The sequence below is a fragment of the Artibeus jamaicensis genome, unplaced genomic scaffold, assembly GCF_021234435.1.
Source record: "Artibeus jamaicensis isolate MK-2021 breed Jamaican fruit bat unplaced genomic scaffold, CSHL_Jam_final contig_374, whole genome shotgun sequence".
Lineage (NCBI taxonomy): Eukaryota > Metazoa > Chordata > Mammalia > Chiroptera > Phyllostomidae > Artibeus > Artibeus jamaicensis.
In genome coordinates this window covers 520490-539919 of record NW_026521808.1, presented here as the reverse complement: position 1 = coordinate 539919, position 19430 = coordinate 520490, and the positions used below count along the sequence as shown (strand labels likewise).

The following is a 19430-nucleotide window of genomic DNA, read 5'->3' as shown; positions in this document are numbered from 1 at the left end:
GGATTCTCTCCTTCATTTTAATCTTGGTTAATGTGATGATGATGTGCCTTAGTGTGTTCCTTCTTGGGTCCAACTTCTTTGGGACTCTCTGAGCTTCCTGGATTTCCTGGAAGTCTATTTCCTTTGCCAGATTGGGGAAGTTCTCCTTTATTATTTGTTCAAATAAGTGTTCCATTTGCTGTTTCTCTTCCCCTTCTGGTACCCCTATATTTCGGATGTTGGAGCATTTAAAGATGTCCTGGAGATTCCTAAGCCTCTCCCCATTTTTTTTTGAATTCTTGTTTCTTCATTCTTTTCTGTTTGGTCATTTTTTTTCTTCCTTCTGGTCCACTCCCTTGATTCGAGTCCCAGTTTCCTTCCCATCACTATTGGTTTCCTGTGAATTTCCCTTCATTTCAATTAGTTTAGCCTTCATATGTTCCTCTAATTTGTGACTAAAATCAGCCAGATCTATGAGCATCCTGATCAGCAGTGTTTTGAACTGTGCATCTGAAAGTTTGGCTATTTCTTCGTTGCTTAGAGTTATCTGCTTCGGGGGTTTGAGTTCTTCTTGAGCCATGTTTTGGTCTGTTTGCACCTGTTAGGTAGGAGGAGCAGAGCCTTAGGTGTTCACCAGGGCGGGGTGCCCAGGTCGCTGGTTTGTGACGCTGTATGTGGAGGCGGGGTCAGAGAGGAAGCAGTGGCAGTCCCCTTTGCTGCTGCTTCCCACCACTGGGGCCTGCGCGGTCTGTCTCACTGCTTGCTCCTTCACTGGTTTATCCGCGCTTGAATGTGTGACCAGGGTCAGCCTGCTGCCCGAAACAACCCCACACCTGGGAATTCGCCAACCGCCGACCTTGCGCCTGGGTTGGTCTGACTGAGTTCCTGAGCAACCCCGCTCTGCCAATGGCTCAGTCCCTCTTACTGGTCTGGCTGAAAGGCTGGTCGTGAATGTGTGACTGTGGTCAGGCTGCTGTCTTGTGCCTTCACTATGTCCGCCCATTGCTACCCCACACCTGGGATCTGCCCTCGGCTGCCTTTGCGCCTGGGTTGGGGGATCTTTTTCCCCCTGACCCGCTCTGCTGCTGGCTCTGCCCCTCTTACCGGTCTGGCTGAATGGTTTATTGTTTTCGGACTTCCATATAATTCAATTTTCTATGGTTTGGCTGCATTTTTTGTTGCTAAAACTTTGTTGTTTTTAAACTTGGTTGTGCGAGAAGGCACTGTGTTTCCACCTATGCCTCCATCTTGGCGGAAGTCTCTGTCTTTGCTGTTATTAAAGAATGCACATAAATGCATAGTTTGAAAATCTGATTTGGTACCATGATGTCACTTTTAAAAATGAATTTACTTATAGCAGTCATTTAGCTTTAGTGAATTTTCTATATAGGTGCCTTAATTTTTGTTCCAAACTTTTTAATGATATTGGAGACTATGAATTTGCTAAAAAGTATCAGAAAATAACTCTTTCCTAATAACTTTATTTTTAGGCACCCCACAGTTTACTCGAAGCACTAAAACAGCATTTAGCTTCTTTGGAAGAGAAAAATGATGATTTTCTTCCTTCCAAGTAAGTTAACAAATATCTGAGTATAGGTTAATTTTGTTTCCCTCTAAAAAGTTTCCTCATTTTAATGTGACTAAATAAATTATGGGCTTTGAATATGATGGAATACTATGCAGTGATTTTAAATGATAATACAGAATAGAGATTTTCAGTCTTTTGTGGGATTCCATACTCTTCACAAGGGTGATTGATTCTCAAAGGAGCATCTTTTATTACACTGAGTGATTCTCAAAGTCAGAGGTTGGGACTGGAATATCCCCTTCTTTTGAAGAATTTGATTTCCTCCCTTAGGGGCTGCGCTAATGGGCATAACTGTTGTAGATAATTACTTAATGGCATGGCAAACTGTTTAACTACAAAACAGTATGCATAATAACATTCAAGGAGTATATCACTTGGAATTGTTCCCACTAGTTATTTCTTTTTTTTTTCTCAATAATTTTACTTAGTTATTTTTCAAGTACAGTTTTTTGCCTGTTTCTCCCATCCCAGGCCTCCACCCCGTGCTCCCCACCTCCCTCCCATTTCCACCCCCACAGTTCTCATCCCTGTGTCCTTCATATTTGCTTCTCCAAATCCCTCCCCTTTTTCCTCCTTAAATTCCCCCACTAGTTATTTCTGAATGAAAAATTATGGTTGATTTCAATTGTCCTTTTTGTATTCTTCAGGTGTCTAAAATTTCTGTAAAGGTCGTGTATTATTCATGCATTCCACTTTTAGTTATGTTGCTTATACTTGATTTTTATTATCACCTTCTACTAGACAACAAATTTGTTGACTATTTCTTATTTATCTCTTCATCACATGTAGATGTATAATTAGTATATAGTTGGATGGATGGATTGATTGAAAGGTGGATAGATGGATGAATTAAGAAATGTAGGTTCAGTTATGTGATTCTGTTTATTCATGAATGTGCCTCATCTTTCTTGTGATCTCTTAAGTCTCCAGCATTCATTGATTCCCTCCACCTCAGATAGTTCACTTGCGAAAGCTTCATCAAGCCAAGCTTTGTTTTCAGGTAATATGTAATTATGTCACATATTTGTTTTCAGGTAATATGTGATTATGTCATGTAACATGAACATATTATATTATTATGTCCTATAATATGAATATTCTATATTCAATATGTAATGTGAATATATTATATGAATGTCAGTAATAATTGAGGACAGGATTTGAATCTTTAATTCTTCCACTGCATAGCCACCTACTATTTCTGGTACCTGTTCCTGAAAGCAGTCTTTTACCTAGCAATTCCACTTCTAAGATTTATTTTATATATATTTTCACAGTTGTGAGATGATGTATTAACAAGGATATTCATTGCAACATCCTAATTGTAAAATGAATTGTAAAATAAATAAGGGGCTTGTTTTTATGTATTGAAATAGAATGATAGCCAAGATGTATTGTTAAATGGAAGATGAGCGAGATGTGAAACAAAGTATAGTAAGCTACATCTTTGTTTTTAAAAACAGAAAAAGAAAGAATATATGTATATGTTTATATAATTTCTATATACAAAAAACAAATAAAATACCCTTCCTCCAAAAAGAACTTGGTGGCTCATGGAAAGAGATAGGTGAGAAAATCTTCAATGTATACCGGTTTGTAATTTTGGATTTTGTACATGCAAGCAATTACTAATTTAAAGATAAATTTTACAAAGAAACATACATATAGGGTGAGCTGGGTTGGAAGTAAAAGACAGAAAACTGTACTTGAACAACAACTAAAATAAATAAATTAAAAAAGAAACATACATACATACAGTGTGATACCTTCTAATGCTTAACATGTAAGTCTGTTGTAACTTCTTGAGGTTAGTTTGCTTCATACTTAAGTATTATTCTAAATCCAGCTCACACCAACTTACAAGATCCCATTGCTAAATTTTCAGGCATTTTACAAGCTGCTTGATGTCATGTTAGTAACTTGAAATTGGCCATGATGGAAGTATTTACATCACGGGAATGGACAAACACTACAAAGCAGGCCTTCTGTTTTTTTCCTGGAGAGCTGGTTGTTATATATTTACTGGCACATGGCCGCTCATAATCAGTCATATTCTGTTTTTTAATGTGTGATAGTTTTTCAACATTACTTGATCTTCTAGACACACATTCATGTATTAATGAGCTCTATGTATCTGAATTAAAGGTTATTCTTAGTTTAACTCAAAAACTTAAACTGTATCTATTTTAAATGTTTTTGTTTTTCTTTTGTGCATATATTCTCAATGGATACACCTGCAATTTCCATGGGTGAGTTTAACCAAAACTATGACGAACTTAAGTCCTTTGAGTAAAGCCATATGTATCGCAAAAACTGTACTTTTGCTTAAAGAATGACTGCTTTTTTGAGTCCCGATGGTTTGGGAATCATTAGTGCTTACAATAGATATTACAAGACTATTAAATGTAGTGTTTGACAAGCTGTGTTTTGACTCTACTGTGAATTTGTATCCCAAGTAGAGTGTGGGGGAGTAAGAGAACTACTACTACCATTATTATAAATGCTTGTGGGCCTGATTACTGACAGACCCAAACTGACTTCTGGTGATCTCCACATGTTTCCCTGAGCACTTGGCCCAGGTTGTCTAACCATTATTCCTTGAACCGCTTCTGTTGAAAATTCTGTGCCCAGCTGAAACCAGTTTTTCCCCTTAATCACTGTGATTTTAAAATATTGAAAATAGAATCAGAGTGGTTGGGCTCAAATTTCACTCTACCATTCATGGACTTGGTGACTCTGAACAGATGGCCTAACTTCTCTGTGCCTCAGCTTCCTTATCCTCATAAGGTTGTTGTCAGGATAAATGAGTCAGAACATGTAGAGTGTTCTGAACAGGGCCTGACTCATGTGTTATTTAGAAGTGCATTTTAAAGTCACTTGTATATAGGGGTCTCCTAATTATCTGTTTTGTTATTGAATTCTAGCTTACTTGCACTTTGTCAGAGAACCTTCTCGGAAATTTCAGTCCTTTGGAGTTTGTTGATATATGGCCTAGCCTATAATAATTTTTTTTTGTAGACGTTTCATGTGCACTGGAAAACTGTATCCTGTCATTGTTGGGTAGTGTCAGTTAGGTCGAAGTTGTTAACTGTATTGTTTAAATCCTCTATATCTTAATTGACTATTTTGTCTGCTTGTTCTTAGAATTGCTAAGAAAGGTGTGTTAATATTTCCCCTATTTGCTTTTGAATTAATTTAAGTACTTTAGGTAATTAGGTAATGCAAGTCAGGTTTTTGTATCCATCAAACTACTAAAATTGCTATTGTCAGAGTCACCAGTGACCTCCATGTTGCAGAATCCATTGATAATTTCTCAGTCTTCATCTTTCTGGGATGCCTCAATAGCATTGGACATAGTTCATCATTCCCTCTACTTTGATACATTTTCTTAGGTTTGCCTTTTGGTTTTGTTCTTATCAAAGTCTTGGCTCCTTTTTTAAAAGAATTTGTTCACTGATTTGTCCTTATTTCTCTTCTTTATCTGTATGTATTCATTTCCTAGATGATCTCACCCAGGCTGATACCTTTAAATATCATTTACATGATTGAACTCCCAAATTAGCATCTCTAGCTATAGCTATTCCTCCTGAACTCCCGAATTGTGTCTATTCAATGGTTTCACTTGAATATGTGATAGTGGCTCAAAACTCAGTATGTTCCAAACTGAGCTCCTGGTACTCTAACCCCAAATTGCTTTAACCATGGGTTTTCCCATCTAAGTTAATGGGAAATAGCAATTTATTTCTTCTATTTGCTCAGGCCAAAAGTTTTAGAGTTCCTTGACTTCTTTCTTTCTGTCACACCCCATATTTAATCCATCAGGGAATCTGTTGATTTTACCTTCAAAACCTGTCTAAAAGTTGACCATTTTTCACTACCTCCAGTGCTATCACCCTAGTCTGAGTTACTATTGTCTCTTAACGTAAACAAGAGCTTTCTGACCACTTACATCCTTCTGTCTTTGCCCCTACAGTCCATTTCCCTCCCTTTAAAAATTATGTATTGGTTTCAGGTGTACAGCTTAGTGGTTAGACACTCAAATACTTTACATAGTGCTCCCCTCAATATTTCTAGTACCCCAACTGGCACTATACATAGTTATCACAATATTATTGACTATATTTCCTGTGTTTCACTTACATCCCTGTGACTATTTTGTAGCTACCAAATTATGCTTTATAATCCCTTCATCTCTTTTACTCAGTCCTCCAAAATCCCTCTCCTCTGGCAACCACCAGTTTGGAAATTCCATACTGTTTTCCACAGTGGCTGCACCAGTCTGCATTCCCACCAACAGTGCACTAGGGTTCCCTTTTCTCCAAATCCTTGCCAGCACTTAATTGTTTGTTGATTTGTTTATGTTGGCCATTCTGACTGGTGTGAGGTGGTATCTCATTGTCATTTTAATTTGCATGCCTCTGATGGCTGGTGATGCTGAGCATTCTTTCATCTGTATGTCCTCCTTGGAGAAGTATCTGTTTAGGTCCTTTGCCCATTTTTTCATTGGATTGTTTGTCTTCCTGGAATGGAGTCATGTGAGTTCTTTATATATTTTGGAGAGCAAACCCTTGTCCAAGGTATTGTTTGCAAATATATTTTCCCATACAGTTGATTCTCTTTTCATTTTGCTGATGTTTTCTTTAGCAGTGCAGAAGGTTTTTGTTCTTTAAACAGACCAAGCACACTTTTTCCTTAGGGCCTTTTTTCATGCTGTTCCTTCTTCTGGATCTTGTGGTTTACTCTCTCAGATCCTTTAGTTCTTTACTTAAAAGTCCCTTTCTCAGTGAGCCTTTCCTATCTAAAATTTAAGTATCCCCACCCTCCACCAGCATATACCACTTTTCCTGATGTTTTTTCTTTAGCATTTATCATAATCTAATATATTATATGTGTTATCTGTCTTGGTTAATTTCTTTCTCCAATAGAATGTAAACTACATCAAGGCAGGGATTTTTATCTTTTTTATTCACTTTTGTATCTTTAGCACCTAGAACAGGACCTGACACATAACAGGTGTTCAATTAAAATTTATTTAATGAATAATTTAACATGACTTTATTTATACTCATTAACCTAATAGCTTGAGGTCCTGTTTATAATGGGAAGGTACATATATGTAATTAGTGTATTGATATAAATTTTGCCTAGATTTCCATCTAATCCTGTCTTTTATTTTCAGATTATTTTGTCTACATGATATATTACAACTAACATGATCTTCATAAGCCTACAATCCTGTTAAAGCCAGACAACCTTATGGAACAACAACAGGAAACAATCTTGATGACCCATTTCCCAGCCTCATAGAAAGTATGCATACTTTTTTAAATTAATATTTTTACATGTAGATAGATTTTTACTTTCCCAGGAAGCTACTGTCTTTATTTATTTATTTTGATTTTTAAAATTTTAAAATTCTTTTTATGTATTTTTTCCATTACCATTTATCCCCTCAATGCCTTCTTCCATCTCCACCCATCCCCGCCCCCCACAATCACCACATTGTTTCCTGTGTCTATGAGTTCTTTCTTTTTTCCTTTTAAATTCATTTTAAGAAAAATATTTATATAAAAATAATGCATTTTTTTGTTTTATAAAACAGATTTTAAATTCGGAGAAAGCCTAGTCAACAAGTAAGTGTTTTTTATTATTGACACTACTACAGATGTCCCCCATTTTCCACTCCACCTTTTCCCACCTCCACATAGCCCAGCCTGACCTTCCCTGGCCTTCACCACATTGTTGTCTTTGTCTGTGGGTTATGCATATATGTTCTTTGGCTAATCTATTTACCTTCCTTTAGTCAGTTCCCCAACCCCCTCCCCTCTGACAGCTGTAAGTCTGTTCCATGTGGCCACCATGCCTCTGGATCTGTTTTATTTTATTTTTAATATTTTATTTATTTATTTTTAGAGAGAGGGGAAGGAAAGGAGAAAGAGTAGGAGAGAAACATCAGTATGTGGTTGCTTCTCATGTGTCCCCTACTAGGGAACTGGCCCACAACCCAGGCATGTGCCCTGACTGGGAATCGAACAGGCGACCCTTTGCTTCACAGGCCCATGCTCAATCCACTGAGCTACACCAGGCAGGGCTGGATCTGTTTTATTTATTAGTTTATTTTGTTCGGTGTGGAGTTTAATCAACAAGTAAGTTTTTATTATTTTAAAAAGGCAGCCAATAAATACATGTTAGAGGAAGAGGCTTACAAGAGTAGCAACCAGAAAAATAATTATTTTGAAATTAGATATAGGAGTAATTTGTTATAAAACTCTATACCATGTGAATCTTTTACTTAATTAAAGTAGGGAATTTATTCGTTATATACTAACCCAATTTTTGTAGGTAAATTTCTTGGTTAAAGTATACTGTATTGCATGCTTCTCCTCCTCCCCTCTGACAATCTCTTTATGGTTCATTTGAAGGATCTTTTTCTAAGTATGTCTTAAATATTGACATTCTTCATAGTTCTTTGTGCTTTGGGGTTTATTCTTACTTTATGATATAGACTGCATTAAATGAGTAATACTTATACTTTATTTTATTAAACAAAGACAACAGAACTACCAGATCAGCATCATACAATAATCAATATTACTCTAGTAAGTGAATCTCTACACTTTCAGACTTCCCAACAGACAAATGGAAACCAGAGGTAGGTAGGAGTGATCATATTAACAATATTAATAATGTGGAATGTAAAGTTAAAAGCACTAAACAGAATAAGGAGGGATATCATATGATGATAAAAGGTACTATTTATGGGGATACGAAGGTCTTAATACTGTATATACAAAGCTAAGTATGTAAGCCAAAATTATTAGAACTATGTGGAGAAAAATACAGTTGTGATCAGTGATTGCAAACCACCTCATTCATTGTTAGATCTAACAGATAAAACACAAGTAAGGACATAGAGGAACTTGAATAATACATAATAAACAATAAACTTGCTTGTACATACACATAGAATGTTTATTTTCTTCCAAGCAATCACAAAGAAAAGCTTAACAAGAAACTTAACAATTTATAGGCTATATTTTGATAATCCAATAAAATTAGAAATAATAAGTAGTTACCATGAAAACTCTGAAGTACTTATAAATTCTTAAATATAATCCTTTGCCAAAGAGGAAACCAAAAGGAAAGTTACAGATTATTTAGAGGTAATAAAAAAGTGAACTTCATACCAAAGCTAATAGATCAGTGTGAAAGATAAACTCGGAAGAAAATTTAATCATTGTTTAAAAAATAAATAAAAAATAATTTAGTTTTTGTTACAGTAAGAAAATAGATATAACAAAAATGTATTAGATTGATAAAATTTATAAAGATAGGAGATCCAAGGTGGCAGAGGAGTAAGTGGAAGCTACACTAACCTCTTCTGAGGACCATTCTGGGATTACAACTAAATTGTAGCAAAATCATCCTGAATAACCAACTGAACACTAGCTGGAGAGAAGCCTTATAACCATGAACAGAGAGAAGGAACCACTTCACCAAAATAAGACTCAGAGAGAGTACATAGGAAGCATGAGTGGGCTGGCTGGCCTCTAACAGGCAGCAGCTGAAGTTCCAGAGGGACATTTCAATAGCCAAAGGGTTTCCTTTGAGAAGTGTGGGTTACAGAGAGGGGAAGGGAAGGAAAAAGAGAGGCATTAAGCATCAATGTGTGGTTGCCTCTTGCATATCCCCGCATTGGAGACCTGGCCTGCAACCCACGCATGTGCCCTGACTTGGAATCAAACCTGTGACCCTTTGCTCCGCAGGTCCATACTCAATCCAATGAGCTACACCAGCCAAGAAATATTTCAAAAATTTGTGTAAAACCACAAAAGGCCCCACATAGCAACAGCAATCCTGAGAAAAGAATAAAATTGGAGGAATCATGCCACCAAATATCAAACTATACTATAAGGCCATAGTAAGTAAAACAGCATGGTACTCCCATAAAAACAGACACATAGATCAGTGGAACAGAATAGAGAGCCAACAACCCATGGAATGGGAGAAAATACTCACTGATACATCTGATAAGAGGTTTATATCTAAAAATCTATAAAGAACTTACAGAACTCAACACCAAAAAGCAAGTGACCCAATTAAAAAAGTGGACAAAGGATATGAATAGATACTTATCCATAGAGGACTTACAGATGGCTAATAGGCATATGAAAAAATGTTCAGCATTACTAATTATCAGAGAAATGCAAAGTAAAACCATGAAGACATACTGTCTCACACCTGTCAGAATGGCCATCATCAATAAATCAATAAACAATAAGTGCTAGCAAGGATGTGGGAAAAGGGAACCCTTTTGCAGTGTTGGTGGGGATGCAGATTGATGCAGCCATCATGGAAAGCAGTATAGAGACACCTCAAAAAATTAAAAGTGGATCAGATTTTCTACCCAGCTGTCCCTCTTCTAGGAGTATATCCAAATGAACACAAAACACTAATTTGAAAGAACATAAGCATCCTTATGTTCATTGAAGAGTTATTTACAATTGCCAAGATGTGGAAGCAGCCCAAGTGTCCATTAATAGATGAATGGATGAAACAACTATGGGACATTTACACATGGAATACTACTCGACTGTAAAAAAGAAAATTATACCCTTTTCAACAGTATGGATGGACCAAGAGAACATTATGCTAAGTAAATTAAGCCTGTCAGAGAGAAACAACTACCATATGATTTCACTCATATGTGGAGTCCAATGAACAAACTGAACTAAAGAAAAATGGGACAAATTCATTGATGGAGAGCAGGATTACAGCCATGGGGGAGGGGAGATTCAGAGGTGGAGGGATTGAGCAAAAAGGAAAAAGGACTCATGGACAACAGTGTGGTGATTGCTGGTGGGAGGGGTGTATAAGGGGACTAAACGGTAATGGGGAAAAAGTACAATAAAAGTTAAAAATTAATGTATAAAAACCCTAAAAAACTCATAAAGATAGAAGCTTAATAAAATTTCAAAAAAGAAGAAGTCTAAACTTATTTCCTTTTAAAGTTCAAGAAAATGAGCTTGTCTAATTAAAGAGAAAAGAGACTGTAAGAGTATATAACATAAGGAATAAGAGAGCTGACATAACAGATGTAGGAGAGATTAAAATAATTATAAGGAAATACTTTTTGCAACTGTTTGGCTATAACATATTTGAAAGTTTAGAGGAAATTGATTATTTCCGAGCAAAATATAAATAATAAATTCATCTCAGAAGAAGCAAAAGCATACTTAGAAAAGTCACCACATAAGTTTTTGAAAAAGTAATTCAAGATTTGCTGAAAGCATCATGCGTTTGGGGTTGAACTTGAGCCCTTAAAGAATAGAGCATAGGAAAAAAGGAAAGATGTACAATTCAGTGTATGAAATGATGTAACTTTAATATCAAAGACCAACAAAGATAGGAATCTGCTAACCAATCTCATTTATTGTAGATGTCAGAATTTTAAATAAAATATTCACATATAAAATCCAGGAATATATTTTAAAATTCCACTCCCTGTACAGACTGCTGCTTCCTTTCTCTTGAAACATGTTGTGTGAAACATCCTGTCTGGGATGGTAGTCATGGAGGTGGTATAATGGAAAGTGCATGCATCTTGGATGTGTTTTGGAGGTAGAATTGATAGTACTTGGTATTAGAGGTGAGGGAAAAGAGATTGAGTAATGGTGTTTAGGTTTTTGGATGATGGTGCCATGTGTTATGATGAGAAAGATTGAAAGGGAAATAATTTAAGTAGTTAAGTTGAATCAAGTTGTGTTTTGACATGTTATATTTGAGATATGTATTAGACATTCAAGAGACAGGTAGACATGTGAGTCAGAATATTAGGGCCAGAGATAAAACTTTGTGAGTTTTAAATGTGGCAGTTAAAGCCATAAGACTAGATGAACTCATCTTGTTAGAGAATAAAAAGGAAAATGGTAGGTTCAGAATTGAACTTTCAAAATATCCTAATATTATGGAGGCTGAATAGAGAAGGCGTGTGTCAAGAATTGAGGAAAAGAAAGTACAAACAATTGATCAGGAATAAATATAGTATTGAGCCTTTAAGCAATAATCCTGGAAGATAGAAGATAATACTTCAACCTGTTAAATATTCTTCTTTGTGAAATTTATTTCCAATCTAAAATTGTGTACTCACATGAGCTCTCAACCAAATACAAGAGATAAACATTTTCAGACACCCAAAACCTAAAAAGGTTCCTATTGTGCACCTTTGCTCAAGCAAGTGACTGCGGGGTGTGCTCCAGCAAAATAGAAATGAACTAAGAAAGAGGAACGCATGGGATTCAAGGAAACAAAAAGCCACACTTCAGTGAGAGGTGGAAGTCCTAATATAACAATTGAAGTCCCAGAATGACATTTGTACAGCAGCCAGTTTAGATTGGAGCAGAAGGATATAGAGCTCCAGGAGAGTTATGTTCAGGAAAAAATGAAAATGACAGATTATTTGCTTTTAACATTTATTGTTTATTCTGAGCCAGATACTGTTCATTCTAACTCTTTTACACATAAGTCATTTAATATTTCTACTTGGGATAGCTGTTATTTCCACTACATGTAAGCTCCATGAAGGCAGATATTTTCATCTGTTTTATATATTCCAAACACCAAGAATAGTAATGGATATTTAATAGATATTTAATGGGTTTTTGTTGAATGAATGCAGTGAATGTACAATGCACATTTTACATATGGGGTAACTGAGATACAGAGATTCTAATGCTTGTCCAACTTTGTATACTTGTTAAGTGGGTGAAGTGGGATGTGAACCCAGGCAGTCTTGCTCTATAGTCAGAGCTCTTAATCTCTATATTAGCTATATATATAATATTTCAAAAATGGGAGGAGGTGGGATGTATTGTATCAGAGTGTTGCATCTTCCAGAGGAAATCAGTAACATCTAACATTTATAAATTAAGACATAGTAGTATAAACATCTTAAGTATAATGGAATTAAATACCATAAGGAAGAGTGGCTAGTTTTGGAAAGGGGAACTGGTGACATTTTAGTTTTAGCTCTTTTCACACTATTTGAATTTTTACAGTCTATAGCGCAGATAAAAATTAAATGTGGATTAGTCAAATGGTGAATATGGAATAAAGATGAGTTTTTAGAGACAAGTACCATGTCTTAGAATTATCATTAAAGTGTACGCAGAATAGAGTATTACATGACTTGGTAGAGGAGATGAAAAAGATGTAGAAGATAAGGATAATAAACTTAACTACTAGTTTCAAGTATAGGCTCCTAGTCGTACCATTAATTAACTGTAGGACCTTAAGCAAAATACTTGTTTTCTCTGAGGCTCAGTTTTGTCATCCATAAAATGAGATTTATAATACTTGCTTCAAATGGTGGTTATGAAAATTAAATGATAATTAAGATTGTGACAACACCTAATAGAGCCTAGTAAGAATAGATGCCTGATAGAGATTGTTTCCATTTCTTTCTATTTATTCTCTTATTTATACAAAATATTTCCTACATGACATTATTTTTCTCATAACTCTAATAACTCATTCTACAGAACAGACAAAGCATTGTTTATCCCCATTTTACATACAAGGAAAGAGGTCAAGTTATGTAATCAAGGTTATACAGATATACTTATGTCCTTTTGACCCACTACCATGGAGAATACTAGTTTTTTATTTAAAACTACTAAAATAGTTTAGAATAAAATGTATTCACTCAAGTCAGTTTGTTTATAGGAAAGTGCTACTAGTGAATTCTTTCTGTAGAGTCTCAGATTTTTTTAGTGAGGAATTTAAATATGGAATTATCTGTCAAACCTAAGCTGAGACATTTAGTTTGTAAAGATACCTGAATCTTATATAGAAAATAGCCAGTGGCCTCTTTTGGGCTTTGTTTTGTGATTCCTTGCTATTATCTCTTACTTGTTCATAAGCATAAACATTGTATCAAAGGCTGTATTCTTCTGACTAGATGTTTAAATGGTAGATTTGTCATTCTCCTACTAAATAGACTGATTTATAATTCCCATTTTAGATTTGATGTGAAGTCTCATCCGTCTTCAGAGATGGAAATTGCTGATGGAATGAACTGGTCATTGAGTCCCACTTCTATTGAGCCTTTTGTCTACAAGGTAAAATTTGTGATGTATCATCACCTTACTTTTTTATTTTAACTATTTTTGGCATATGTGAATAAGTTTTATTTTAACTTTTTTTTGGCATATAGAAATTTGTAGAAAGGAAAAGGGCAGAGCAAAAAATGTTTTAATTTTTTATTTTTATTTATTTATCTTTAGAGGGGAAGGGCAGGAGAGAGGGAGAGAAATATCAATGTATGGTTGCCTCTCATGTGTCCCCTACTGGGAACTGGCCTGCTACCCAGGTATGTGCCCTGATTGGGAATCGAACCACGGTTGTTTGGTTCTCAGGCCTGAGTTCAATCCACTGAGCTACACCAGCCAGGGTGAAGTGTTTTGTTTTTAATCAATTTAATGTATTATGCTAACATTTATTGTTGACATATTAAGCTGTTTCATAAATTAAAATGTGAAAATTCAAATTTAGGGCTTCTATAAGGTCTGTAGTTACCTCCCCATCACAGAATATTCACTCCTACTTTTTTTGCTCCACATTTATTGAGCACTTCTTAGGCACCAAGGACTGTGCTGAGAGATAAAGATACAGTAGCTGTATTGCAGAAAGACATACCATCAAATGGAGGCATTGAATATTATAAGTGCTAAGGTGAAATACTGTAGAGGGTGTGTTGGTTAATTTCATAAAGGAGCTGAACTTGAGGCCAAAGGAGATGAGGTGACTTGAAAACACTGGCAAATGGGGCATTCTAAGCAGAAGGAGCAGCATGAGCAAAGTCAGGAAACTTCATGGTCTATTCAGAGAGTTATAGGTAGTTTAACATGGCTGTAACATAATTTATAATGGGTGCAACAAGAGATAAAGCTAGAGTGTTTAATAGAGACCAGATCTTGTAGAAACTTGTGTAGTAGTTTGGGCTTTATCTTATAAGCAGTCACTTTCATATTTTTGAAAGATTAGTCCAGGAGGAGTGTGAAAGATGGATAATAAGGAAATAAGATACAGATTAGGAAAGTCTGAAGTGTTTTCAAGTTGTTGAAGCAAGATATCTAGAGTGGCCTGGTCTAGAATACTAAAGTAGTGGCAGTAGATTGAAAGATAGATTTTATATAAATACACACACACACAGGTAGAATTGATAGGAGTTGCTAATAGATTGAAGGTTGAAATATGGGTCTCCAGTAAATTGTCTTCAATTCTAAAATTCAAAACTCTCTGGAAAATTAGTTTTCTTGAAGTTTGCAACAAACTTTTGGCTGAAAAATGTTATCTGAACTATAATGAGGCTATCATCATTATTTTGCTAAGTGTAAGTATTCATATGTGAATTTTGGATTTGTGTTTTGCTATAGAAATATTAGTGTGTTCGATTAGAGGGTGCTATTTTAGCTCCCCTGGGGTGTTACTAATATGTTCTATATATAATTTTAATTATCTTTCTAAAATATAAAACATTGTGAATTCCAAAACACATTTGTCTCCAAGGACTTAAAGGATGTGGACCATTCGGTCATTGTGAGCATTAAATGAAGCAGTAAGTGCTCAATAAATATTAGCCAGCAGTATGATGATGGTGATGGTGCCAGTGATGATGATGATGATAGAGATTTTGTGCACAGTATTCCCACTCACTAGTATATGAAACATAGACCATTAAATTAAAGTTCCTCAGCCCTCAAAGAGGGATATGAAAATAGGAAGGCAAGGAGAATAAGCATTCTCCCTAACAATAACGAAGATGCTCTAGTGGAATTGTGAAAATGCTGGGAATACTTCTTCCTTGACAGACTTTTCTAGATCCTTGCTCCACTTTCTTATTCTCAAGCTTTAATGTGCATATGACTTACCTGGGGGTCTTGTTAAAATGCACTAATATCTAGGATGGGGATTGAGAGTCTGCATTTCTGGCAAACTACCAGCTGATGATGTTGATGCCTCTGGTCCATGGATCAGATTTGGGTAGCAAGTGCCTGGTAATAGGGCATATGCTGCAAGAATAGAAATTATTTATGAAACAGTTACTAGTTTGGCTCAGATAATATATATCAAGCATGAAGAAAACTTTTTATAGAAGAGGGAGGAACCAGGGTATAAGAATACTTTGGAAAATATCAGAAAGACTGATATCAAAGATGTATTTTGCCTCTTTGTTCAAGTCTCTTCTGGTCTGTTACTAGCACGTTGGGGTATGTCTAAGGTCAAAGGTCACTACTATCTCTCATATCACCTGGCAGTACACAAAGAGAGTAAGACAAGGAGTAAATTTGTGACTGTTATAGGCAAGGAAATTAAGTCATGGTTCAAAGCCAGGTATAATTTGATGTTATGCCAATAGCACTAATACTGTATACTACTTTGCTTTTCATCTGTTGTGGTGAAAGCCAAATTATCTTTATTTTTCACATTATCTCATATATCCAAATAATGTCATAACCAAAGTCTGGAAGGGAAAGTTGAAAAATTAAGAAAGTTTCCCTGGCTGGTGTGGCTGAGCAGATTGAGCACTGACCTGTGAACCAAGAGGTTGCTGGTTCAATTTCCAGTCAGAGCATATGCCTGGGTTGCAGGCCAGGTCCCCACTAGGGGGCATGTGAGAGGCAACCACACATTGATGTTTCTCTCCCTCCCTTCCCCTCTCTCTAAAAAGAACTAACTAAATAAAATATTTTTTAAAAAGATAGTTTTATTTGTTGGAGTTAGTGAGATTGTGATAGAAATTTTTTCTTTCATTTTGTTTACTAATGCTATTATTTTCTTTATGCAGTATAAAAAGAAGAATCATAGCCCTTTTTTATCTGAAAGTCCACATTTCTCTTGGGCGTGTAATGTTGTCCAAGCAAATCCCACTCTTTGGGGAAGAGTGGCATTTGCTCCTTTGAGCTGTGCTATGGTTTCCAACACAACATACCAGTAATTAGAAGTCCTTAAAACTCCTAAATTTCTCATGCTTGGAGAAAAATAACTGCCCTGGCTATAAAGTACTTCCTATATTTGTTATCAATATTAAATACATGGCATAATGTTATCAATATTAAATATATGGCAAATATAGGTAGAGAACATACTATATAGTAACTGACACTTTGCTTACAGGTACCACTTCCAGTGGCCTGTCCAGTGACTTCACAGCATGTGCCTATGTATGGAATGGTAAGAAAAAAACCTTTTAATATATCAAAAGTGGGAGACTGAGGTGAAACTTCCCATGGCTTGTACTAATAGAAAAGAGATATTGATCATTTAAAATGGAAGGTCATTTATCTATATCCTTTCCTTTCTATTTTCCTTTCTATCTATCCTGTCTATTTTGTACCTAACATTTATGCTTCTTGGAAAAACAGATAGCCCTCTTCTCATAAAGGCTCTGTGAGATGGCTAAATGGAATAGAGATGGGAACCTGAACAATGGGGAAGAGAAGTGATGTGCAGAAATGGGTTAAGGAAAGCTGTTCCAGAATTAATAGATAATCCAAAACAGGAATAATATGCACATAGTAGAGATTCAAATATAACTTACCTTACATTCTTGCTTTACACCGATAGTTACAAGCTACTGTTTGCTGCTGGTTTTCCTCCCTTTTCTAAAGTTTGGTTGTTGTTTGATTTTGTTTTGTTTTATTTGCCATCTTGCTGTTAGGGATCACTTCCACTCTATATCAAGCAGGTACAACACTAAGTGGAACTTAATAAGGCTGAATTTTTCTTACTGTGCAAGACTTTCCAATGGGAGAAATTATTAATACTGGTGGAATATCTGAAACTTTTTAGATTTCAGGTTTTTTATCCAACTTTTTTCTAACTCATTTTAGTCTCTTATTTCCATTCTTCATGTTTGGAAATGTTTTCATAATTAAAAATTTTCCTTTACATACTCAAAAATTGTTTGCAACCATCAGTTCTCCTTTTCATAGCTTTGGTACATTGCATAAATTTCATGTAACATGGTTTAGGTAATGAAAACTTTGAAGTCATTCAGTCCATAAATCTCACCACCAGTTCACTCAACTCATGTTTTTGTTGTTGGTGTCAATTTTGGAAAATGTAAAAAATACAGGAAAGTAGAAAGGATAACAAACATCCATGCTTCAACATCCTGAATTACTAAATATTAACTTTTTAAAGTACATTATATTGGTTATGCTATTACAAATGTCCTATTTTCCTTTCCCCTTTATTCTACTCTGCCTTGCACACCCCTCCTTCCAGCATTCCCTCCCCCACCTTAGTTCATGTCCATGGGTCATACATATAAGTTCTTTCACTTCTCTATTTCCTATACTGCTCTTAACCTCCCCCTGTCTGTTTTGTACCTAACATTTATGCTTCTTATTCCCTGTACCATTTTCCCCCATACTTCTCTCTCTTCCTCCCTGCTGATAACCCTCCATGTAATCTCCATTTCTGTGATTCTGTTCCTGTTCTATTTGTTTGCTTAGTTTGTTTTTATTTTTAGGTTGAGTTGTTGATCGTTGTGAGTTTGTTGTCATTTTACTGTCCATATTTTTGAACTTCTTCTTTTTCTTATATAAGTCCCATTAACATTTCATATAATAAGGGCTTGGTGATGATGAACCCCTTCAACTTGACCTTAGCTGGGAAGCACTTTATCTGCCCTCACATTCTAAATGATAGCTTTGCTGGATAGAGTAATCCTGGAATAGACCCTTGCCTTTCATGACTTTGAATACTTCTTTCCAGCCCCTTCTTGCCTGTAAGGTTTCTTTTGAGAAGTCAGCTGATAATCTTATGAGCACTCCTTTGTAGGTAACTCTCTCCTTTTCTCTTGCTGCTTTTAAGATTCTCTTCTCATCTTTAACCTTGGAGAATTTAATTATGACGTGTCTTGGTGTATTTCTCCTTGCATCCAACTTGTTTGGGATTCTCTGAACTTCCTGGACTTTCATATTTATTTCCTTTGCAAGACTGGGGAACTTTTCCTTCACTATTTTTTTCAAATAAGTTTTCAATGTCTTGTTCTTCCTCTTCTTCTGGTATCCCTCTAATTTGAATGTTGGAACGTTTAAAAAGTTGTCCTAGAGATTCCTCAGCCTCTCCTCATTTTTTTTGAATTCTTGTTTCTTCATTCTCTTCTGATTGAATGTTTATTTCTTCCTTTTGTTCCAAATCATTGATTTGAGTTCTAGCTTCCTTCCCTTCACTGTTGACTGGTTCCCTGTATAATTTTCTTTACTTCACTTTGTATAGCCATCACTTCTTCCTTTATTTTACACTCAGTCATTTCTGTGAGCATCCTGGTTTTGAACTTTGATAGGTTAGCCATCTACTTATCACTTAACTCTTTTTCTGGAGTTTTGATTAGTTCTTTCAGTTGGACCATATTTCTTTGTCCCGGTGCACCTGTTACACTGTAAGGAGTGGAGCCTTAGCTATTCACCAGGGTAGAGCAACCCACTTCTCTACATGTGGTGCTGTATGTGGGGGAGGGGTCTGAGAGGGAACAATGCCACTTGCTTGGCTCTCGCCCCACTTTCAGTCACTTTCCTTACTTCCCTCAAATGGATTGGGCCCTTTCAGGTGCTGATTCTGTGATGTGTGGGCTTGTGTATGTTCTAGGATCACTTGGGTCCCTCCAATGGACTCTCCTGTGAGTCTGGGAGTTTCTCCCACTGCCACGACTCCCACAGGTCTTAATAGCCAGAGATTTTGAGGCTTTAGTTCCCTTGAGTTGTGTGATCTGTCTCACTCCCCCATTGTTCCTCTCAGCTTACCTGCATGCAAATGTTGGATCACATGGTCTGCCACTGTCTCACCTGCCCCT

The 19430-nt window shown here is 36.0% G+C and overlaps 1 protein-coding gene across 1 annotated transcript in view; it reads left to right on the top strand.

Moving 5' to 3' along the window:
• Positions 1-19430, top strand: part of LOC119055488 (phosphatidylinositol-binding clathrin assembly protein-like) — a 56338-nt gene that overhangs the window by 24636 nt on the left and 12272 nt on the right. The window contains exons 9-14 of the mRNA XM_053664499.1: positions 1470-1549; positions 2491-2567; positions 6794-6877; positions 7170-7200; positions 13590-13686; positions 16745-16801. Of these exons, the coding sequence (XP_053520474.1) occupies positions 1470-1549; positions 2491-2567; positions 6794-6877; positions 7170-7200; positions 13590-13686; positions 16745-16801 (426 nt within the window). The remainder of the gene's footprint in view (positions 1-1469; positions 1550-2490; positions 2568-6793; positions 6878-7169; positions 7201-13589; positions 13687-16744; positions 16802-19430) is intronic.